The sequence below is a fragment of the Nuphar pumila genome, chromosome 13, assembly GCF_984573655.1.
Source record: "Nuphar pumila chromosome 13, dmNupPumi1.hap1.1, whole genome shotgun sequence".
Classification (NCBI taxonomy): domain Eukaryota; kingdom Viridiplantae; phylum Streptophyta; class Magnoliopsida; order Nymphaeales; family Nymphaeaceae; genus Nuphar; species Nuphar pumila.
In genome coordinates, this window is record NC_143261.1 from 86,581,158 (window position 1) to 86,607,150 (window position 25,993).

At 37.4% G+C, this 25,993-nt stretch overlaps 1 protein-coding gene across 9 annotated transcripts in view; it reads right to left on the minus strand.

Annotated features, from left to right (window-relative positions):
* Positions 1-6,205: 6,205 nt before the first annotated feature.
* The window catches only part of LOC149818996 (uncharacterized), a 54,926-nt gene continuing 35,138 nt past the window's right edge, over positions 6,206-25,993 (minus strand). For 4 of the 9 annotated variants that reach the window (XM_089984439.1, XM_089984441.1, XM_089984438.1 and 1 more), the window contains 6 exons: positions 19,579-19,660; positions 19,133-19,495; positions 18,656-19,044; positions 7,213-7,488; positions 7,085-7,141; positions 6,206-6,755 (listed from right to left, as the gene is read on the minus strand). In XM_089984439.1, the coding sequence (XP_089840565.1) occupies positions 6,546-6,755; positions 7,085-7,141; positions 7,213-7,488; positions 18,656-19,044; positions 19,133-19,495; positions 19,579-19,660 (1,377 nt within the window). In that variant the 3' untranslated portion in view covers positions 6,206-6,545. The other 5 variants (XM_089984442.1, XM_089984446.1, XM_089984445.1 and 2 more) reach the window with 5 other exon arrangements.

Genomic DNA, 25,993 nt, shown 5'->3' on the forward strand with positions numbered 1-25,993 from the left:
TTTCTTGGAACAGCCCTGCTACTTTCAGTTACGTGTTTGGTAGATGCACGTATCTTGTTCAATTTTAGCCTTATCTGACCTCTCCGAACCGTTTGCATCCATAGAAGTTTTTTTTTTTATATATATATATTTACAAGGAGAAGCCGCCTCCAGGAACAGAGACCTAGCAGTGCTGGCTCTGCCTGCTGTACTTTGTGGGTTTACCCCTTGCCCCAAGAGGGTCGGCATGCTTCGGCTTGGGCAAGGGGTCACACCCATGAGATTTGAACCGTGGCCTAGGCCCCATCCCACTAACACATGGAATTTTTAAGTGATCGAGTGCTTCTTCCTTATTACCCTTGTTACGATCCAAAGTGAACTCAAAGACGACCATTTAGGGTCTCATGGCTAGAATAAACAATATAAGATGCGGACATATCAGATGGCGCGTTGCGATGCATATGAATATTACTTTGTAATTTTTAATAGTACAAATAATAATTTTAATAATAAATATATTTTTATATTTAAAATGTCAAGAAATAATTTTATCAATTAATAAGTAAGAAATGCATGTTCTTGTCTCCTACTTTCCCGAAAACTTGGGATTTTTGGGTCCTGGTTCATATCTTCTTGTTGCATTTGGAAAAGTAGCAGCTGCTGAATTAGACAACAAATCTAGGATTTGGTACACATACAAAGTGAAGAATCTGGATTTGGTGCAAATACAAATGGACCTTCTTCCTTAAATGCATAAACTCCCATCCCAATTGATATAGTTTTCAAACAGCCACTACCCAGATTTATTTTTTTACCAAATGCATAAACTCTGATCCAGGTTACCAGTTCCCAAAGAGAGCCTTAATTTTTAGCTGATTCCTACCCCAAAAGGATGCATGATTATGTGGGTATGGACAACGCTGCACAAGATTTTTTTTTTCTTAAAAAAGAGGGAAACTAAATGCTTTGAGAGGTACGTTGCACGAGTTGAAAATGAGCTGCCACCAATCGTTCTTCATATTTTTAAGACGTTATTGGGGAGTTTTTTTTTTGGTAATTATTTGATGGCTGAAAAGCAATTAGAGGAGATTCCTACCGTGGATTAAACTAAAATTGTTAAGAAGTGAAATGGAAACGAGAAACGATGAATACAGGAACCAAAGCTTTTTCAAGATCATGAACATATTGGCAAAAGGAAACGTGTGAGAAGCGTAAATGTAATTATTTAAACTTTTAATATCTAAAAATTTTTGAAACACAGCACAATCATTAGTAAAAACTAATAAATAATTTATTTCGATGGGGGTACACATTTTCTGACTAAAGAAAATAGGTTTCCCAATTAAAAGGAACACGTCATTTATCAAGAGAAACATGTTTGTCATGTGATAAGTGGGGTGGGCAATTGGCTGGGTGGCCCTATGGGCCAAGCCGACTCGGCCTGCCATAGGCTGGGTTTGGGTCATGATTTTAGGCTTGGGTCTGTTAGGTACTGGGCCGGGCTGGCCTGATGGGTCTGAGTTATTTATTAAATTTTTTAATAATATAAAAATTTTAAAAAATAATCATGAATAGCTATTACTATTTACCTAGTTAGTTGCATGGCAACTTGCAATTTGTTAATTATTACTATTTACCAAATTAGTTGCACTAATTAAAAATTAGGTTTTCCTATAGTATCATAGACACAAAGAGAAATAAATGGGTTTAGGCTGGCCCCGGCCCGCTTCACATTGACCCGTTGGGTCAATGGGCCGGGCCATGGGCTTCTCTTCAAACCTCAGCGCATTAGTAAACGGGCCAAGCCGCTGACTGGGCCGGCCCAAACACGCTTCACGTTTTCATGTGCCCATTTCTATATGCACACGTTTTGGAAGCATTGGTTTTCAAGTTTCAAAAAGTCTTTTAAATTTAAGAATACACGTTTCCTCTCGGACAACCTTGTATAAATGTCAAAGGCATGCAAGATTTAAGGTGGATAAGGAACGACTTTAACAAGCAGCTATAGCTATGATTATCACAAACATGGATTGAACTAATTAGGCATATTTGCATCTCTAATTCTTTGTGGAAAGTCACAGTTAAAACAATTAGTCTCTGTTTGGGACCCTTGAATTGAAGGTGTGTTGCAGTTTCCACCAGTGCTCTCATGTTCTCTGCTGTCTGGGAGTAATGGTGTTGCCAAAACACTGTGTCCCCTACACTACATTTCAGCACTGTACACAAGAGGATCTTTGCTTTTTACAACTCCATCTTCAACACCACATTTTGGCAATCAGAAATTTGTTGCCATTTCAGAAATGTGGACCAGGTGATTAGCAAAAGCGGGTCACCGATGAGCTCAGAGGTGTCTCCTTTCAATGACAATGCTATGTTGGCAGAAATCCTATCTAAGCTCAAAATCAGGGAGGCGGGTGCTCCAAGAAAGAAATTAATGGCGGAAATCTACCCTTTGTTTGGATACATTACAGTATCTCCATTACTAATCTTTTGTGCACCTTGGTGTTCGTAACTGTCCACTTGTTTTAGTTGATCCTTGGTATGGTAATACATACAAGAGTAAAAACTCCATACAGTTGATCTTTTGTGCCCGCTTCAAGTCATGATGACTAATAGTATGGGTGACATCCCATACTATCTCACTTAGGCACTGGAATGGCAACCCCATCTTAGTTCCCAATCATTTTGTGGTACCGGGCGTGGTTGAAGCATCTACGATGAGAGAAGCGAATGAAGCCATTGGTTACTGGTCAAACCACTAGAGTGGAACGAGATAAGAATGTTTGAAGATCTTTCCTCTCCGCTTGCTTGGTTAACCTAAGAGAGAAAGAAAAGATATATCTTAGTCTTTTCTTCCTCCCTACCAACAAAATTAGTAACAAGACCAATCTACTAAGATATATTTTTTCTTTCTTTCTGAGCCCTTGTACTTTTTTGGAAAAATTCTCGGGCCTGCTCGATGAAAAAAAAAAACCTCTTTCACTCAAGAGCGCCAAGTGGGTGAGCTACCTGCGTGGGAGTCGTATCTTGCAGGGGTAAGTTGACCCTTATTCCTCGACAAAAACCTTGTCTTTAATCTTTTCGCATGATAGAAATATACCGGTCAACCTCCCTCCCGTTAAACACAATAAGTACTCCTGAAAGGAGAATGCCCAACAAAAAACCCTTACACATCCCTTTTTAGAGAATTCCTGAAAGCAATGCCCTTGCTTGTTTCTCTATTCCTCACCCAATCTAAGGTTACGCACCTTTCACTCAAGTCACTCATCAAGCAACTTGAGCTACAGTCGCTTCACCTTAAATTATGAAAAACTAACTCCAATCGGAGGTGGTGAGATAGAGGGAGAATAGAGATTAGTTTCCTCTAATCCTTTTTCTTATTGCCCTTTCCACTGCAAGGGAGACACGCTACCCCTGTCTATTCGCCTATATATAGACTTCTCGAATAGGAAAGACTTATGGCATATCTCCTCTTCTATCCGTTCTTTGAGGGGTGGGAATGCTCGCTAGAGAATATAATCATTTTCTCATGTTGGTTGGAAAATAAAAAATATGCATGTCCGATGAGATTGTTGTTGCTATATGCTCCACTAACGAATCATTGGTTTCACTTAAGACACTGAATTAGACCTGCTATTAATGTTTGCTCATCTGTCAGTCGTGTCGGGTCTGCCGTTCAGTTGAGAGCTACGAAACAAGTGTTTGCCTAAGTGAGATATTATGGGACATCACCCGTACTCTCTCACCTATATCATACCTTTTGAAAAGGGTAAGCTAACAATCAATACCTTTTGAAAAGAAGTACCTAACTATTTCTTACCCTTTTAGCACAATTGTAAAGCCGTTTGAAGCCGGTCACCATTGGGCGACATGAGATATACCTAAAAACTTTTTTTAACATGTATGTTATTGCATGAAATATTAAGGGGTTGGGAGGGGGGCACAAGCGGTTTTTCTTTTGTCAATCTTATAAAGCAAAAGAAGGTAGACATTGTTTGTATTTGGAAAACCAACATGAAAGTATTTGAAGAGTTTTATTGCCCAAATTTGGTGAGGTTGTTCTTTCGATTTTATACCCTCATTAGAAGATCGAGGGGTATTTGGGTAGTTTGGAGGAAAGGTATTATTAGTGGTACAATTGTGGACAAAGGCTGATTCTCGATCACGATGTATTTTGAACAGTCGAATTCAAGCAATTTTTCAACGCTCACATCAATATACGACCCAACTACATCTGCTTTGGGCCACCATGAGACCCATATCCATTTTGGATCAGGCGCTCAAATGGGGTTAAGATGGATGAGAGCAATCGAGTTTGAACTGTGGTGGTTGTGGGACCCAAAGCTGGTGGAAAACATAGAAGGATGGTGGGCCTACCCGCATGTAGCCACTCGGTTTGCTCTTAAATTCACATGCCATATTGAATGTTACCTAAACGAGCTGGCCATAGCTTGGCTTGACAAGCTCAATTTTTGAGCTGAGCCATCTTATTTTTCAGCTGTCAGTTTTTTTTGTTCATTCCTTTCAATCCTGAACAAGCCATCAAACAAACCTAAAAAAATAGATAATACAGGTCTTCCTGGTTTTTGAAACGCCTTGTTATGATCATGGGGCTCTTGTGGACACTATCAGGTAGCATGCTTTGAGTTATTCTATTGACGAAAGGAACCCGCCAGTTATAGGGAATGGACCAGTCAGTCGGCAATTCTACCCCCAATCATGTCTAAGTTTCTCTTCCCAAAAAAGGACAAAAAAAAGATCAATGCATAAAAAAAAAAGGATCATTTCATATAACTGGTTTAAATCATGGAGATAACTATGCTCGAGTTTCTGTACTGAGAAAAAACATGTTTGGGGCCGTTTGGTCTCTGATCATTTTTTTGCTGTCCTTGGGTGATAGTATGTGCATTGATCTTGCTCGCTGTTTAAATCAACATTATTATAAAGTTCTCGCTTCCGAGTAAGTAAAACACAAGGATGATATGATGTATTGATTTTCCTGTTTTTTGGGAGAGGATAAAGTCAGAGGCACCTCTGACGGTAACACCTTCAGAGGCACCTTGGATGCCGTTCATCTTACAAATGAATGGAACTCGTCAAGCAGTTAATAAGGTTCATTGTGAGCCGTTCATTTTAAACCATCCAAGACATCTGGAAAATGGAGGGTTCCCATCCAAGTGATGTGCATCTTATTCGTACAGGTTTGGACGTCGTTCATCTTGAGATCAACAACATCCAGTGGTGCTCTGACGGTATTACCGTCAGAGAGAGCACACTCTGACGTGATCCCATCTATGATTTTAATGGATCGAACACCCTTGGACGAACTCCTTGATGAATCCGTAAATCTGGCTGCCAAGTATGTGCCAACCTTATTTATTTGTTTTATTCAATGTCATAAATATCAGTGCCGAAACTTTATTTTGATTTTCTCGTAAAAAAATTTATTTTAGTGTGAGATTTTCCCTACTATAGAAGAGTCCAAGCAGAAATAAAAGTACAAAGAAATTTCCTTGGGTGTTCTTGCTTGCGGCATTAATGTCACAAAACAGAAACTGATATTTTTAATATCAAAATTTTGAAAAGTATCCTGATTTTTTTTTAGATTATGTCCTCGTTTGAAGATATCACAAAAAAAATCACGAAATTTTCAAAATATCGCCAGCATTAGTTACACGCGGTTTTGTCGCCTGTCTCTTGCCACAATTGGGTTTGATGGTTGAGTGGTCTCCTTGTCTCTACAGAGCAACGCACTAATCAACCGAACACAAGCCATTGATACTTTCTTAAGTAGATGGCTCATGGCAACCTCCGTCACAAATGAAAGCGTGAAGCAAACCAGTAAACCTAGGGATCTTGTCAATGTTGCTCCATTATCTTCCGGTCACAAAGCAGATTCCAGCACGTAAAAGCCTGAACGCATCATGATCCTGTCAAATTCCACACCTGCAAAGCTTGTTAAACAATCTTTACGGTATGGCGAACCCTATCTGTAACACAGATTAACCATCATCTAATCGAGGAGCAGGCTGGCCAGGAGAACCCGACAGTGAAGATCATACGACACAATAAATCTAACATTAGCAAGACTAGGTAGTAGGCAGGCACCACTACATCATGCATAGATTGAAATATGTGTTGTTCTTATATGGACCCTGGTGAAGGTAACACAGACAATATGTGTTGTTCTTATATGGACCCTGGTGAAAGTAACACAGACAACATCTCTCTGAACGCATTACTCTTTGTTTTGCATTTCTGATTATTAGACAAAGTACAAGAAAGCAATGAGAATGATGCACCGGCAGGGCATCATCTTGTTTTCACTTTGGTTTTAGCTTAAAGAGTCCGCAGCTATCATTTTCCATCAATATGTACACGACAAGTTAGAACTGTGAATACCAATATACACTGCTTTGCTACAGGTGTAGGAAGCTCCTCAAAAACTCCAGGTGAAAAACATGGCACAAAGAAGAAAACTCCAGGTGAAAAACATGGCACAAAGAAGACTACCAGAAAAAGGCACACTTTGGACCTTACACATGCTTTTGTTTCTATTTTACCTGCTAAAATTCTACGGACTGTCGCTTCTGCACTGTTCTTCCACCACGGCTGATCGATGCATTTTTAATTGGCACTGAGATTGTGCTAGAAGCTGGAGCATGCTGAAGCGCTACAGATTGCCGCTCCTTAGGGTGCATGGCCGCCAGTTCCCGCACTCGCATCAAAATAGAAGTTGGGATTGAAATGGATGCATGCCTTCTCCGTTGCTCAACCTGTGCGGTGCAGATTTTTTTCCATTAATTCTGAAATATTACAGAAATTGGTGTCATCATGAAGTGCTGCCATGTCTTTCAGGAGCCATTTAACTGTATAAACGATAAAAAGGACCTCCCTTTCTCTTGTTAATACAATTTTTTTTCCTGAACCCGTGGGATGTTGGCAAGATGCTGCAACCATGACCTTAAGATCAACCTCGTATATATCTAAATACCTATAGTTTCAATATTCATATACTATATCCACTAAGTGAAGATTTGGAGTCAGACGGCAAACTCAGAGAAGCCTGATCAGGGAATATAGTGAAAAAGGAAAAAAGACTCACCACCTTCTTAACTTGCAGTTGAGCATAGCTTGCCTTCAGGAGATTTCTCCACTTGTCCTGAGAATATATGCTCGTTAAAACAAGATAACCATCAGGAACATCGACCATAAAAGATCTGATCTTGTTACCTTGAGGTCCACTGAGGTGCGATAAGCAGATGATGAAAACTCTAGCCTTTTTATATCAGACCACCTTCCAACTCCATGACGTGACACTCCTTCAACTAGTTTCATCACCTCCTGAAGAGTCCAGGATCTATGATGTTTCCGTCTAATACCTCCTTTGGCAGTTCGAACCCTTGCACCATAATCATCTGAATCATCTTCCACTTCACACCGATGAGGTTCATAGATTCTCTTAGGCACAACTATCATATGGTCTTCATTGTCCTTTGAGTTATCCACCTGCTTAGAAATTTTGAGAGCTGAAAATCTGGCACAAATTCGCTAACATGTACAACATAATAGAATGACCAGTTCAAAGTTCAAACCCTTGTGTCCAAGCAGCAACCAGAATATACAAGGCTGGTTTAGAGATTTGTCAACAACCGTGCCCGGTTCAGGCAAGTAGAAACTTGAAAAGGCTGTTAACTAGAGGAATGATTGTGTACGGGCAAACAGAATGTGTGTGCATATGCACATGGAAGTGCACACACACACATATTATGTATTATTTTCCACATTGTAATTTATTATAAACCTATTTACACAAATAAAAATTAAAAATCCAGATATGCCACAAGTCATGACTAGGGTAACCCAAAGTCTGCATTGGGTTGAACAGAAGCAAAGTTTACAAAGCAGCATCAACTTTTGCTTATACAAATACACTATTTTGTTTTAAACATCATCCTCAAAACATTAACATTGAGTGTAATGCTCTCTCTCTCTCTCTCTCTCTCTCTCTCTCTCTCTCTCTCTCTCTCTATATATATATATATATATATATATATGTATATATATATGTATATATATATGTATATATATAATGATGCAATAGGTAATACCCTCTAGGGGTATTTTCATCATTTCATAGCATTGCAATAGGTTGTGCCCATTAGGGGTACTTTAGTTTTACTTTATTTTGTTTTTTTTGTCCTTTTATGTTCAAATAGAGTTGTTGGGTTCTTTTTGAACCAGTATTGACTAGTCAATAGAGCTGTTGGAACAGTCCAACAGCTCTATTTGAGACTACCTCTTGTGTATAAATAGGGGTTTAAGCCCCCTCTTGTTGTTCAATGCTCTTTTAAAGCATTCTAACTCACTTTGTGAGTATATTATGAATAAAATGTTAGTTATTTTATTCTTGATTTTGTGCTTTAATGCATGGTATTGCTCTTAGTGGTTGTTTGTATTGCCTATGTTGGCACCTTATATTATCCCATGGTTGACACATTGTGTTTGTGTTATCGTAAGCCCTTTGTGGTTTTTGCTTTTGTTTTTCTGCATATTTCGTGACATGGTATCAGAGAGTTGATTTTTTATCTTGGTATCTTGTTCGAGTTTGTGCTTCAAAAGAAAATTTTGGATTGATATATATGGGCTTGGACTAGAGGCTCTTGTATTTTGGTATGTATCTCTTGTTTAATTAAAAAAAAAAAGTATTTATAATATATATGTCCTTTCTTTTCTTTTCAAAATTTGTTTAAAATATTATGGTTATTTCTTGGGCATGTAAAATGTGTTTTTTTGAATCAATTGGAATTACAGTTTTGTGAAATGTCTTTTAATGAAATATTATTTTAATGGCTCTTGTGTTTGTTTCTTTTGACATTAACCCATTAATAGTCTACTCTTGAGCTCCTTATGGTAAGTTCTCCATGTTATTATTATTTTAATACAAAAAATATATAATTTTATGATCTCGTGTGTGTATATATATATATATATATATTGGGTTTCTTGAACACCATTATGATTATTGGTAACTTTATGCATGTGTCAAAGCATGTTCTTTGAATTCTATTTGGTGCTTTCATTGAGATGTGCTCATTAAGAATTTTTAAATTCTTGTATGTTTTATATCTTGAGTCATCATGATTTGAAGTTCATTAGTCATGCCATGGATGTTTCGTTTGCTTTCATGAGATTGCTCTATCAGCATATCATCTTCATATTTATGTGTTGTGGACATATGTCTATGCATGTTTTATGTGTCATTTCAAAGTTGTTTTTGGTATTTTTGGTTGAAAAAATAGACATTTTGGATATTTTTTTATAGTCTCAAATTAAACTGAAATTAAAGTTTTATCTTGAAAATCTCTTTTTTAAGTGAGCTATTGTTTTATTGGCTCTTGCGTAAGCATGACAAGTCAAAATATATTTTGGGTATGTTAGTATCTTATGTGAAATCATGGTGTTTATATGCGTATCTTATGTGTTTCTTTATAATTTTGTGGCTTTAAAGTCATTAGATTATTTGCATATACACGAATTTTGATCTCTTTGTGAATATCCCTGATTAGTTGTACTTGTGTATACTCTTGGTTTTTCATATGATTCTTTAAAAATCTCTATATATGTTTTTGACCATCTTTAATGTTGTATGTCATTGTTGTCTCGTAGTAGACTTGCTTATATTGACCATGCATATAATTGCATCATTTGATATCTTGTTGTGCATAGAATTGCACTATACTCATTCTAAAGTTTTTATCTATCTTCATTGGATTTGATTTGAAACTTTGTTTTTTCAAATTGGTTCTTATATATGAACTCACTTATTTAGAAACTGATTTTCATGAGTATATATTGCCTCCTTATGGCATTTGTTTGGTTCATCACAGATTTTTATATTATGCCTCATTTTTTGCCTTGTTGTTGAACCAGAGTTGTTTGTGTTAAAAGTTGTAATCTCATAGACAATCTCATATGTAAATATCCTATCATATGTAATCTTTTATTTGTTTTCTAGTTTAGTTACATTAGGACAACTAGTTAGTTTTATTTTTTTGGCTTTTGGACTAGTGTAAGCTTATGCTTTTTGACCAAGTCAAAAAGCAAAAAGCAAATAACTTTGGACATCCTTTAGACTTTTGCTTTTTGACTAAGTCAAAAAGCAAAAGCATGTAAGAGCTGTTGGACTCTCCAACGGCTCTAATAGAGCTGTTGGAGGGTACAACAACTCTTTCTAGCCCCTTCTTTCATGTATAAATATGGGGCCATACCCCATGCATTATGTATTCTTTTTGGAGTGGGTTTTCCCCATATGAGAGATATATTTATCCTCTTTTCCTTCTTGGTGTATATACTCTTTTGAGTATTTTTTGTGGTTCTTGTGAGTATATTGAATGAACTCTTGTGTTCATTAAGAGATCCTTTGTGAGCTTATCTTCGGATTTGCTTTTGAAGTTCTATTTCCGTACAGTTTGTTGGGGGGAATTGTGTGCATCTCAATTTTTTGTCAGTTTAAATTGTTGGCTTATAGTTTGGCGCTAACTGACAGTTGTTTAATCTCTGGTTCTATGGGTGTGTTGTATCACTCATTTGTTTATTTAGCCATTGTTATTATTGATGCTTATAATTATGTTTATTTATTTTGAAACCATGGTATTTCGAAAGATTGTTAAAATTGATAATCTTATTCTTCTTGATGACATTAGCTTGTTTTCATTACAAGCTCTCTTACCTCGTGTGTTGCTCCTATTGTACCTCTCATCTAAGTGTCATTACATATAGATAAGAGATGTTTGTTTACACCTTCATGTGTGTTTTTATCCTATTTTTGGCATTGTGATTATATTCTTGATTTAATCACTGAGACACTTGATTTTTTAGTATATTTATACGTAAACAAGTGATGTTTATTCACACCTTCGTGTGTAATTATACTCTTGTTCTAGTCGTTGATACACTTATTTTGAGTGTCACTATATGTAGACAATAGATGTTCATGCACACCTTCGTCTGTGTTTTTGGCCCTTTAGTGGCATTATGTCTATGCTCTTATTCTAGTCGTTGATACACTTGATACAGTGAGGTGATTGCTTGTGGTGGTCAAACTATTATTGTTGCAAAATATCATTTCTTAATATTTATGGGATTTTTAAATCTCTTCATATCTTTCGCAAATTGGTGTTGATTTACATATATCATTCCCTTTGTTACGTGGGATTTTTTAAAATCTTTCTATGAAATTTTTAAACTTTAATTACTTGTTTTTCTTTGTACGAAAAAATGCTTATCGATAAAATTTCATGCATTTCATTGATAACATATATATGTGTGTGTTTTGAAATTATTATTTGGTCCTGTGTACTTAAACTCATTCTAGGATGAGTGAGTGAACTTTAATAGGTTGTGATTTATGGGATTTTAAAATTGTTATTTGGTCATGTGTTGTTAAGCTCATTCTAAGATGGGTGAGTGAACTTTAATAGGTTGTGATTTATGGGATTACTCGCATTTATTACTATTATGTGCATTAAATATATTACATATATATATATGTTTCTAATTGATTATCTTGTCCACGTTGTTGTATGCATAAATTTAATTAACTCCCCTTTTCTTGAGGGTTCTTTTTTGAAGTGTTATACTTTATATGCATGTTTTTAGAATAAATTGATGATTTGTTCTATTTGAAGTATTTTTCTAAAAATTTAGGATATTATTAATACATGATTGTTTATCACTTCTTGATAATTTAAATGTTCTTTAAGTGATTAAATTCTCTTGTGATCAATATTTATGTTTTCTTGAAAAATATGTTGATTATGGGCTTATGCATGTCTAAAATTGCTTTTATAAATTTTATAATTGAGATATGCTCCTCTTATCTTGCTTAAATTGTTACTAATGTTTCTAAAAATCTTAAAATTATTATTTGTTCTACTTTAGTGTCATTTTTGTTCAAAATATACATACTAGTTTTTTTTTTTTAACTAAATAACTATTTGGTTAAGATATCTTCTTTTTGTGTAGTTGGAATCTGGATTTTGTTCTCTTTGCAGGTTCTTAAAGATGTGATGGATTGATAAAAATATATCTTTGATACATCATATCATGAAGATTGAGATAGCCGATAAAGGCGTTTGGGGATGATCACCAATGAAGACATTCAAAGACTTATATTTGCAAAATTCTCTTATGCGTCATAAAAATGACTCTTAATGAAGACACTTGAAGACTTGGATCCTCTCCATTAATTCTTTTTTGTATTTCCAAACTTTCGGTATATTAGACTGTAAGTTTGAGGGGGAGTCTTAAGTTGTATATATATATATTATTTATAATGATGGTATTTTCATCATTTCATAGCATTGCAATAGGTTGTGCTCATTAGGGGTACTTTAGTTCTTTTACTTTATTTTGTTTTTTGTCCTTTTATGTTCAAATAGAGTTGTTGGAACAATCCAACAGCTCTATTTGAGACTACCTCTTGTGTATAAATTGTAATGAAATGGTGGTCTTCAACAAATGCACAAATAACTCACAAACAAGTGTCTATTGGAGACACTACAAGCATGACCCTTGAAAGGGTATAAAGGGAAGAACACTTGAAAAATAAATAATACTTTATTCATGAACAAAATGCTTAAGAAGCATGGTTATTTACATTGAAGGGGTTCACCCCTATATATACAAAACAATGGGAGAGAGAGGAGAGCTCATTTTGAGCTCTCCAAAAAGAGACGTTGGATTCCAACGTCTCTTAATATAGCTGTTGGACTACAGTCCAACAACATTTATTATTATAGCTGTTGGACTATAGTCCAACAGCATTTATTATAGCTGTTGGACTATAGTCCAACAACATTTATTATAGCTGTTGGACTACAGTCCAACAGCTACTTGCACAGTCAAGTTCCAACAGGAACTTGACTGGATCAAAATATCTAGTTTCTATTGAACTAGATGCTAAAAAAGAAAATAGAAAAATTAGAAAAAGAAAATAATAAAAGAAAATATAATAATATTAAATAATATATATATATATATATTGCAGTTTACATTTTAACACTTCCCTTCAAACTTACGGTACAATGAGCGAAAGTTTGTCTAAGAGGAAGTGAAATCTGGGAGCAGCGAGAGGCTTGGTGAAGAAGTCTGCTAATTGATATTCTGATGTAACATATGGCAGATCAATGGTTCCATGTAAGTATTCCTCTCTGACATAGTGACAGTCCATCTCAATGTGTTTAGTGCGCTCATGGAATGTCCGGTTGCTTGCAATGTAGATCGCACTTTTGTTGTCACAGCACATCTTTGAAGCTTGCGTTGCTTTAGCTCCCATATCTGCTAGCAATCGTCTGAGCCAAACAACCTCCATAGTGGTGGTTGCCATGGCTCTGTATTCAGCTTCGGTGGAGGAAAGAGAGACTTTCTGCTGCTTCTTGCACCTCCACGAAATTAAGGTTTCACCTAGGAACACACAAAAACCAGTAGTTGAGTGTCTATTATTGGGATCACCTCCCCAGTCAGCATCAGTATATGCAATTAAATTTAATGAAGATGAAGCAGACAAGAAGAGTCCTCGTGAAAGAGAGGATTTTAAGTATCTAATAATACGCAAAATCGCTCCCATGTGCACGGAGGTGGGAGCATGCTGAAACTGACTAACTGTATGAACCGCATGAGTTATATCTGGCCTAGTAATGGAAAGATAAGAAAGAGCTCCAACAAGTTGTCTATAAGGAGTAGGATCATCAAGAAGTTCTTCATCATCAATTTTCATTTTAACATTGACAACTTCTTGAGTGTCTACTTTCTTATCATCTGTAATTCCAGACCTGGAAACGATATCAAGAGCAAATTTAGATTGAGATATCAAATACCCCCGAGGGGAATAAGCAACTTCAATGCCTAAAAAATATCTTAATAAACCTAAGTCAGTCATTTCAAAGTGAGTTTTAAGAAGAGATTTGATATTTGCAACTCCCTGTTTGTCGCCTCCGGTGATGATCATATCGTCCACATAGAGAAGAAGAATAATGATGCCTGCATCAGATTTCTTAACAAACAAAGCAGTGTCAGTTAAACAAGGTTGAAAACCAATATCAAGCATAACATGACTAAATCGGTCATACCAGGCTTTTGGAGCCTGTTTAAGACCATAAAGAGCTTTTTCTAGACGAAGAGCTTTACCCTTAGGGATACTAATACCAGGTGGGGCTTCCATGTATACTTCTTCAACGAGATTCTCATTCAGGAAAGCATTTTTGACATCTAATTGAAAGATAGGCCATGTTCTAATGGAGGCCAAGGCTATTAAAGTTCTAACAGTGGTCATACGGGCCACAGGAGCAAATGTTTCTTCATAATCGATGCCATACTCTTGGGCATATCCTTTTGCTACTAAACGGGCCTTATATCTTTCCAGGGTCCCATCACTTTTGGTTTTGACTTTGTATACCCACCTACAACCTATAGGTTTCTTATCCGGAGGAATATCTTGTATCGTTCAAGTATTGGCCTTTTCTAGTGCATCCAATTCTATTTTTATGGCTTCTATCCATTCTATATGATTTTTTGCTTGAGAATAGGATGATGGTTCAACATATGATTATATTAATGTAATGGCGGCCCTATACGTGGGTGAAAAAGATTCATAAGACACAAATTTTTCTGGAGGTTTAGAGATTCTAGACGTTCTTCTAGGTGGGACTTCAGAGTATTTTTGTAATGCACATGGAAGATTTTGCTCTCTACGTCTTGAATATTGTAGACTAACATCCCTATGGATTTGCTCTTCATTATCATCATTTTCAACAACAATAGGACTTTGATCATTGTCAAGGTCATATCCAACATCACATTCATTGGATTTTGAAGTTGGATCAATTAAAAACGAGTATTCAGTGACATCCTTGGATTTTTCAAATTCAAAGAAGCTTTCTTTTTCCAAAAAAGATACATTTCTTGACACATAATTTGTCATTTTGAAAATCGAAACACCTGTAGCCTTTTTTATTATCAGCATATCCTAAAAAGGCACATGGGATTGCACGAGGAGAGAGTTTATCATTTCTGTTGGTGAAAACAAAACATTTGCATCCAAAGACTCTTAATCTAGAATAATCTGGAGTTAAATTAACAAGCTTTTCTATTGGAGTTGTATTCTTTAAAGAGGAAGATGGCATCCTATTAATGAGATAGGTGGCAGTTAGGACCGCTTCAGCCCAAAAACTTTTTAGCAATGTCCTAGTAGTTTGCATAATGTGCCGATGTTTGCGTTCGGCTAGGCCATTCTGTTGTGGAGTGTGTGGACATGATCTTTGATGTGTAATACCATGTAAATTGAGATAGTCTTTGAATTCGTTGGACATAAATTCTCCCCCTGAATCAGTGCGAAAAACAGAAATATCATTTTGAAACTTATTTTTAACCATTTTATGAAATATTTGGAAGTTAGCAAAGACATCAGATTTATGTTTAAGAAAATAAATCCAAGTATGTCTAGAAAAGTCATCAACAAAAATGACATAATATGTATAACCACCTTTGGAAATAACTGGTGCGGGGCCCCAAACATCCGAATGTATTAACTCAAGTGGTCGTGAGGAAACAAAAGTTCTACTAAGAAATGGTAACCTTTTCATTTTGCCAAGAATGCAGTCTTTACAAGAAAAATTTTCAGAATTACAAAATTTTTCCAAACTTGGAAAATATTGAATTTTAGACATATGAGGATGGCCAAGCCTTTTGTGCCATAAATCCAATTCTAATTTCTGAATATTATAACAAAATGCATTCTTGGGTAATTCCAAAAAGTCCATGTAATAAAGTCCTCCTTCTCTATGGCCTTCCCCAATCAGCTTCCCTGACTGGCGATCCTGTACCCAGCAACCATGAGAAGAGAATGAGATATTACATCCATAATCAGATATTTGCGAGACAGATAAGAGATTCAAATTAAGTTTAGGGATATATCTAACTTCTGGGATAAAAAATCTTTTGGATTTTTGAAGATTTTCAAAACATCCTATTCCTTTTACTTCGAGAGATGTGCCATCGGCTGTAAAAACCTTTGACACACTTGAGTCATTTTTAAGACATTCGGATAGACTATTAACATTTGGGGTCATATGAAAAGAAGCACCAGAATCTAAAAGCCAAGGAAAGTTACCTGGACCGGAGAAAGATGCAACTGCCGCTCCAGTTGAGGCTTCGGTTGAGGAGGATACCCCTTTGAGAAGAGGTTGAAGGATTTCCATCAGTTGAGCCATAGACACAGGTGCATCTTGATCTTTTGACTCAGATTCAACAGATGCAACTCTTTTTTCTTCTCTTCTTTTTAACTTTGGACATTGAGGCCTATAGTGCCCCGGTTCATGACAATGATGACAAATAACTTTTTTTTTTATCAAAGTCGCCGTTTTGCCTTCCGAAATGAGGCGGCTTGTAAGTACGAGTATGATTACCCGGTCTAGATACAGCTAAAACGGAGTCATCATCAACTTTTGGAGTACTTTTTCTAAGTCTATTTTCCTCCATAGTGAGCTCTTCTATAGTATCAACAATAGAAGGAATTTTTCCACGATGTAAAAGGGCTGATTTGGTGGATTCAAACTCCGGCCTTAGACCATTCACAAATTGATAGAAATGTTTCATATCGAGTTGCTTTTGGTGAAGCTCGATGTCTTCGGCACAATGCCATTTGGGCTCAAGAAGAGCCAACTCTTCCCAAAGTTCGGACAACTCATTATAATATTCTCGAATAGTTTTATCTTTTTGAGTCATTGTCCGAACTTTATCTTGTAAATTGCATACATGTGCAATATCTTTAAGGGAATACATGTTTTTGAGGTATTCCCAAGCCTTATCGGCATGCTCAAACTTAGCTAGACTAGAGCATTTTTTAATGTCTATGCTATTGATGAGCCATGACATAATTTTTGCATGTCCTATCCTCCATTCTTTCCATTTCTTTTCATAAGTGGCTAACGCCTTACTCTTCTCTTCTTCCGTTAGAGGAACCTCTTTATCACCCTCTTTCTTGGTAAGAGATAGTTTAGGTTCCAAATCGGAACCATCCACTATACCCCATAAACCTTTTCCCCAAATGTGGTGCTTCATAATCGAAGCCCACATTACATAGTTAGTATCATTTAGCTTCATAGGAATGATGGTGATCTTATCATTGTCATCCATCTTTTACAAGGGTAAGAGAGGAATAAATAGGAGGAGAGAGAGAGAGAGAAAAATAAAAAGAAAAGAAAAAGAGTAGACAAAGGAATAAGAGAGGATACAAAACCAATTTTTTTTTGTAGCACAAGTTCGCCTTTCTTCAAACAAATCTTCTTGAGCCAAGAACAAGGTGATGAAACACCTTTTGTAAATGTGGCACGGAAATCGAGGCGGAAGCACTTCAAGATCTAAGGATTTCGTAGCTTTGATACCATGTAATGAAATGGTGGTCTTCAACAAATGCACAAATAACTCACAAACAAGTGTCTATTGGAGACACTACAAGCATGACCCTTGAAAGGGTATAAAGGGAAGAACACTTAAAAAATAAATAATACTTTATTCATGAACAAAATGCTTAAGAAGCATGGTTATTTACATTGAAGGGGTTCACCCCTATATATACAAAACAATGGGAGAGAGAGGAGAGCTCATTTTGAGCTCTCCAAAAAGAGACGTTGGATTCCAACGTCTCTTAATATAGCTGTTGGACTACAGTCCAACAACATTTATTATTATAGCTGTTGGACTATAGTCCAACAGCATTTATTATAGCTGTTGGACTATAGTCCAACAACATTTATTATAGCTGTTGGACTACAGTCCAACAGCTACTTGTTGGAACTTGACTAGATCAAAATATCTAGTTTCTATTGAACTAGATGCTAAAAAAGAAAATAGAAAAAATAGAAAAAGAAAATAATAAAAGAAAATATAATAATATTAAATAATATATATATATTGCAGTTTACATTTTAACATAAATAGGGGTTAAGCCCCCTCTTGTTGTCCAATGCTCTTTTAAAGCATTCTAACTCACTTTGTGAGTATATTATGAATAAAATGTTATTTAAATGTTATTTATTTTATTCTTTATTTTGTGCTTTAATACATGGTATTGCCCTTAGTGGCTGCTTGTATTGCCCATGGTGGCTGCTTGTATTGCCCATGGTGGACTTGTGCATGTGCCCGTTGTGTTTGTTTTATTGTAAGCCTTTTGTGGTTTTTGCTTTTGTTTTTTTTGCATATTTCATAACATATAGTTAGTTGATACGTGCATAGTCATGTTTACTATAACTTTAACACTGAAGGGATGTTTGAGGGCTTCAAATCTCATTTCCAAGGATCTGAGGTGGCACGAAGCAAGCTGATGTGGTACGGGCCATACACCAATATCTGAGGCTTCTCAAACAAGGAATATCAGATCCTCGGGTCCCTCATACAGAGAGAGAGAGAGAGATCCTGAATCTGAGAACTGATTTTCCAGGGGTTTGAGGGTTTCATTATTGTAACAATAACACATACAGTGCCAATTTTAGATACGATGGTGGATTGATAAATGCTGCACTATCTTGGCCACAGGTTTAGCCTCCCATATACATAATCACAGATATATCATTTCTCACGAAACAGCACTTAATTCAAAGTGGGTTAGCAGACTTACCAAAAGTGATGTGCAGTTTCTCCTTGGACGGCCCCTCCGCACACGAAGAACAAAAGGCACTTGTATACCAGATCCCCCAAGAGAATCCTGCCTGAAAACCAGTGCCATGCTTTCAAAGTTCTTCCATGGCTTCTGACCAGAGGACCTTACCTCTGAAAAGCTATCATGTAAAGCCTTCGCTGGAGGCTCCAGTCTTCTGCGGATATAGCTGGGATTTATTTCTGATGATTCTTCAATATACCTCCGAGTAGGCTTTCGCAATCTCTTATTAGTTGAAAGTGTCCTTTCTGTATCACCAACATCTGAGAGCCTGTAGCTGGTACTTGTAACTTGTGTGAATCCTGTAGGCAAGCCATTTCCACCATGTCGTCTTCTAATCACGCCATCATCTGTAGATGGATTTTCTTTAAAATTAATCTTTGTTGATAGGTGGCGAAGGTATAACTGTTATAAAAAGCAAATAACCCTTTATGTAACCTGAAGACAGCTGCTGCTTGTCTAAGATCCTAGAGGCATTGTCAAATTCACGAAGATCATGTAAGCCATGTGAAAGCTGACGCTTAAAACAATATTTCTCCTTAACAGATGTATCACGTCCAAATGTGAAACGGAATGCCTCATGAAGATCATGGATGTTCAGATTCTCCAGTGAAGGCTGATTCTGTTCAGATCCAGCTTCAGGCAATGGAATAATTGCACCAGGTAGGCCTAACTGCCTAGCATCATCATTATCCTTACACAAAGTGCTTGGGTACTGACTGTGTGAACCCAAATTTTCAGAATCATTTACTTGATATGAGTCATAATACAAATGAGCTACTGGTCCAGTGAAACTGGTATCTGAACAGAAAGAACTCAACAGTAAGGCAGGGTGAGTATTATGTCTGAATGTCTCGAGTAAAAATTTGCAGTTCATGGCTTACCTATAAGATAATCAGAACAATCATCCAAGAGAGATGTCACATGTAGATGCTCCTGATCAACTTGCAAAACATCATCCAAAAACTATGGAAGCAAAATTACCAGTTATCTTAGAGGAAGTGGATACAAGAAAGTGCAACCCAGCAAGCAACAGGAAAGTGCAATCCATCAAGCCTTTTCACCCACTAATATTACTGACAAGAATCACTAAGTAAACAACAAGGCAGCTTAGACCAGAGAAAAGGTATACCATGCATAACTGAAAATTTAAGTTGATCCATCAAGAAAGTACATATTTATGCACATCATGCCTAAAAAATGGCAACACCAAAAAGATTGGGTATTGCTGTAGCCTATACTACTTCATAACCAAACATAATAAAGGAAAAGGCAACATCAAAACAACAGTCAAATTGGGATATATGCGTTAAAAAAAATAAGATCAGCTCAATGTATAAAACAATTATAACACATGACAGGAAAAGATAAGAGGGAAATCTCTCTCTCTCTCTCTCTCTCTCTCTCTCTCTCTCTCTCTATATATATATATATATATATATATATATATATATATATATATATATATACTGAAAAGTCTAAATTGCTCCCACCCCTTTGGCCCTTACCTTAGTCTGTTGCCATAGAAAGTTGCAATCAAAATATTCAAGGAGAAATAAATCAGAAACATGGGTTCCCCCCTTTTCCTGCTGTCCTATGGCACAGCCCCAGAATTCACCACCCCATAACAGGCAGCATTATGACTACTGTAAGCAAGCCAACCCACTTTAGGGCTTGTTTGATGCACCGTCCCCTGTCCAAAATGGGATGGCGCGGCTGCTGGGGGACAGTGCAATCCACAAACGTTGGACACATACGCCTCATCCGTTTTTGTGTGTTATTTCTGTTCCCCCCCCCCCTCCGTTACGAAAAGATCAGGGATGTGGGGTGGGGGGGGGGGGGGGGGGACCAATTTAAAAAAAAAATTGAAAGACTCCCCCCAACCCGACTCTCTCTCTCTCTCGCTGCCTTTCTTCCCAAACGCCGGCCCCCGACACCTTTCCTCCCCTCACTCTCTTTGCACTTCCATCCCTCCAGCGCTGTCAATCCATCAAATCGATGTATGTATCTCTCACTCATGAATTAGGTGCTCTGCCTTCCTCTCTCTCTCTCACATGAAATAACCTAACCCGATTTTAGAGTTAGGGTTTGTTCCATCCGATTTTTAGGGACTTTATGGATTTTGTATCTGATCTGAGTTTCTTTACATGGTTGTTCGATCTTCATGATGCCACAAATGGTCTCTTGTAACCGCCATCATTCTTAATGGCAGAGGAGCTTTGTCCCCCGACTTGAAGATCAAGTCCTTATTATGGTCCTTTGTGCAAAATAAAAACTTTTAGTGAAAATGGATTGTTTCCTAGATGGAGCCTTTAGTTAGTTTTCACTGTTGCTGATATGCTTGTCTTAGTGATTTGAGCATGAATATCCAATTAGTCATAAGCTTAGTTATTTTGTGAAGTGAAGGGCTATGTTTGAAATTTGGAAGTTTCATACACAAATATGGCTGTGAATACGGTGAGAGAACCATTTTTATGAAGTTTTCAGCAAGACTAGTATATAAGAGGGCACAGAACTGGAGCAAAAAATGCAGTCGCATAACCGGTTTCGGTTACGAGGCGAGATAAAGGGTCAGCAAGATTGGCATATTTGAGGAGAAACACCAGTTTATTTTACATGAAGCTTCAGTAATATGATGCAGTGAATTTTTTGTTATCTTACTGCAGATAGATTTCTGTGGCTTGTTCTTCTTCCCGGCGCTTTCCATCTGAATGCCTATCACAAAGTTGACAGGCCAGTCAACCTGTATTGCCTCATAGTGTCTTTATATGTAGCTTGTCAGAACTTTGGTGCATGTATGTTCTATCATGTGGTTTTCTGTTGTAGCATGCCAACATCATTACTTGCACAGCACAAAGCTAAACAGTCTATTACTGAATTTTTTAATATGATTGGTTGAAGATCAACCCGATAGATGTTTGTGCAGCATGGATGAGAGATACCATTTATACAAAAGTATTCTTATGAATTGTTTCCTAGATGGATTGTCCCACGGTCTTATTATGATCCTTTGTGCAAAATAAAATCTTTTAGTTTCTTTTACAGAAAATTTTCTTTATATTAGTAAATATAATCTGCAGAATTTTCGATGCAAAGATGATCAAGCTTTTGACATTGTATGTGTGTCTGTGTGTATTGTGGAATTGAGACTTAGCTTATTCTAGGCTTGCTTTTTAAATGCTCCCTCCCTGACTTTGAAAGAATGGAGTTTGCATACAATATCTCATTTATTTGCATGTATATTAGAATCCCGAATGGCAGACAATGAAATGAGTGAGGTACAAGAAGTGCGGCCTAGCCAAGTTGAGAAAATGCAATGAAGTACAACCCAGGTGGACTTATTTGCCTGCATGTTAGCATAGTTGGCAAACTCGTGAATCAGAGTTGGATCACCCAATCCCTTGACTTGCAAAGCAAGGGTCGACTTGGTAACTCGGACAAGTTAGGACTATGCATTTTCTAGTGTCAAGATATGAAAAAAATCAAAATTCATATTGTATAATCACTCAATTTAGCACATGACATCAATGACTAAGCTATATAAGTATTCAACTATATATAATTGTTAATATTTATGATTTAAAAACATATAATTCTTTATAACAAGTATTCTTTTATGGAAGTTATGCATTAAAATCAAAATGCATGAAAAAACACATAAGAGGCATGTGGATCGGCAGTCCTGAATCGGTGACCCAGTTGGGGTCCGATCCGGGTCGACTCAGGCGATTCTCGAGTCGACTTCATGGGTTTGACAACTATGCATGTTAGAGGAGTCTATTACATGGAATGATGCAATGTCCAAGGGGATTGAAAGAGAAAGCCATGAGGGTGGTGGAGAGTTAGATAAAAGAGAAGTTTGCGGCTGAATTTACCTTAGATAAAATAAAGAACAAGTCGAAGCGCGCCAGACCCAACTTGACAGTAATGAACAAAATCTTAAACACATTGGGCTTCGGATGGGACATGCAACTGAAGATTCCTGTGGCAGATATGAAAATATGGATTGAATGTGAGAAAAAATCCATCATGGAAGAATTATCAAAACCCAAAAAAATGACGATATTTTGAACAAATTGTGGAAATTTATGGAGAATCAACTGCTAAAGGCATAGGTCAATCCAATCGGAAGTACAATAACTGGTGTAAGTTTTCTGAAAGATATTTTTAAAAGCATAATTTCAATAAAAATGTTTGTGTAAACCGAACACCAAATAATAAAAACCGATTCACACCAAGGGTGAGATCTGGGTCGAACTTAGAGAACGAGATGATAATTTTTTGTATTTCAAACAAAGCACGCCTTTATTGCCTTAATAATAAAAAAATTAAAAGAGTGCAACAAACAAGCGCGTAAAAACCTATTACAAAGTCGCGAATAGAAAGGAAATTCATCACAACCCAAAATGTGGCCTAAGACCCTACTTAAGTAAGAAATAAAACAAAAATAAGAAGAAAAATAAACAACCGCCATTGCTCACAAACTACAATCCGAATCCGCAGGTATTGATCTTTGTGTGTCCACTTAGAAACCACCCACTTAGCCCACGGCAACCACCTGCAAAATAAAAATAAACAAACAAAACCAAACTCCACGTGACTAGGTTAGTTCAAAAACGCAGAAATCAAAAGAGAAAAATTTTAAAACAAAAGAAAAGAACAAAACTAAAAACACAAAAACTAACGAATTTTTTGTTGGTTTCTGGACTAAAACAGAGTGTCCTCTATTCCAAGACACGACATAAAATAAATTTTTCGAAACAAAAATTAAGAAATGCAAAAACACCTATTTCGTCCTACACAATTTCGAGAAATTGTCAGGTTCTCGTAAATCTGACGAACGGATGAGTAAACTGTGTTGAATCCTTCTGAAATTTTATAGATTCGTTCCTGAAACGAATCAGGAATCCGACAGTTTACGAAGTTGAAAAACTCCACACGAAACTCACGAAACAATTATTCTAAACAGAAAATTGCAGAAAAACAATGTGTTTCTAGACAAATTCGCGTAAATCGATGCCACAGTCTGTCAATCAAATTCGAAGTCTGACAAAAATTTGCAGATTGCAAATAGACTCATCCAGAAACCGAATCCAATTTATGGATTCAAAAAATGAATATGGAAACTCAAGATACGCATAAAACAAGAACAAGAAAATGAATAAAGAAATCAGAAAATCTAACTACCGATTTTTCCTAAACTCGATGGCTATTTAATTAACAATTTCTAAAAAAAATAATTATAACTAATCAAATAAACAAAGCAATAAACGAATTAAGATCCTAATTAATCAAACTCAATAAAAATAAAAATAAAAACAGAAAAAGAAAGAAAAACACCATGTTAGATCTAGTCGATGGTTTGAATTGAACGATGGTCGATTCAAGTTGTCGACCTATCTTTTTATTATTTTCTCAATAAAAATAAAGAAAGAAAATGCAGATCAACTAAATCTAATTAATTAATTCTAATTTGATCCATAAACAAGAGAATAAAAAAAATCAGAAATAACTAGATCTACGGTATAGAAAAGAGGGAGGAGATACCATAATTGCAAATCCGGTGTTTCCCGATGGCCTGGGTTGAGAAGAGAGTGAATTCCTGCCTCATGTTGCATGAGGCAGCCACCCGAAATGGTTCTCATGCCGAACCTACATAAAAAGAGAAGAAAATAGAAAAGAAGAAGAAGAAGGAGAGAAAGAAGAGAAAAAGAATAGATGTGTTACTACAGGTTGTTGTTTGAGCGCAGCTAGAAAAGGGGATGGAGAGAAGCTGGTGGCCAGGCCACTGCCGAAGCAGAAGCCTTGGCATCGTTCGACGTAACTTTTTTGAAGTTTCGTTGATTTTTTTCTCGAAAAATTCTGAGTATGTCATTTTTTTCGTATCGACGAAACTAAGAAAGTTGACTCGTTGAAATCTTCTAATTTTACAAAGGGAAAAAGTTATGGCTCCCTAACTGATTAAGCATATATTAGCGATGATATGAACGTCATAAGTATAATTGGTTCGTTGAAATCTATTTGTTTCTCATTTCGGGTTCATATGCTAGTTTCACATGAAATACCTCATAGATTTATTCAGAATTTTTGCTGAAAAAATGTGGGTTTTATAAGGCCACTGTCGGAAGTAGTGGTCGCGGTGGCCAGCGATCAACATCGGGAGACTGGCAGCTGGACCACCACCGGAGGCAGTGGCTGCCGCGACCGACTGACAGAAAAGGGGAGGGACAGAGGGTTCGGCCATTACGCCGAGCCAGGTCTGGCCCCAAAACGAAACAGGACCGAGCCTAGGCTCGATCCTTCAACTGAGGGAACCGAGCTGGGCTAGATTCAAACCGAGCTTATCTCAGTAGAATGGTCCAAGCAGGAGGGCGACAACGTCCAACCGACGAAAATCTAAACAGGCAGGAGGGTCGCACCCTCCTGCTGGAAGAACAAAAATAGGCAAGAGGGCGGTGGCCTCCTATCGAAGAAATTGAAACAAGCATGAGGGCAAGTGGAAACGAGAGAGAGAGAGAGAGAGAGAGAAAGGAGAGTATGCTCGGCACCCTCTCTCCTGGCAAGCCAAAGCCACCGCCGCTGGTGGCTCTGGGTTGCTGGCAAGAAAAGGAAATAGGGAGGAAAGTGGGTAGCGGCTTCAGCCGCCCCACCTGGTCGACCACCCAAAGGCCACAGCAGCAGCCGCTGCTATCATCTGAGAAAACAAAAGGAGAAGAGGAGAGGGTGCTCAGCACCCTCCCTTCTAGCAAGCCAGAACCAGCCACTGCTGGTGGCTCTAGTTTGTCGGCGACAAACACGAAAGAAAAAGAAAATGAGAGGGTGCTCGACACCCTCCCTCCTGGCGAGCCAGAGCCATCACCTTTGGTGGTTCTGGTTTGCCGGCAAAACAGGGAAGAAAAAGAAGAGAGGGTGCTCGACACCCTCCCTCCTGGCGAGCCAGAGCCACCACCTCTGGTGGCCCTGGTTTCCCGACAAAAACAAGAAAAAGAGGAGCAAGAGGTCGATACCCTCCTGCCGAAAAAACAGAGGGACGGGAGAGAAAGAGATGGGAGAGAAAACTTACCGACAAGCGACGAGCTCCGACGAGGTGCAGGGAGACGGGGAAGAAACTGGCGTCAGGTGTGCCTGTGTGAGAGAGAGATGGGAGAGAGAGTCGGGGTTGGGGAACTCCGACGTGATAGGAGAGAGAATGGGAGGGCTCGAATATGAGAAGGGGGCTCTGGCGAGGAGAGATCTTAGTGAGGGGGGGGGGGCTTCAGCGTGTGAGAGAGGGAGTCAAGGGAGAGGCAGGGCAGGAGT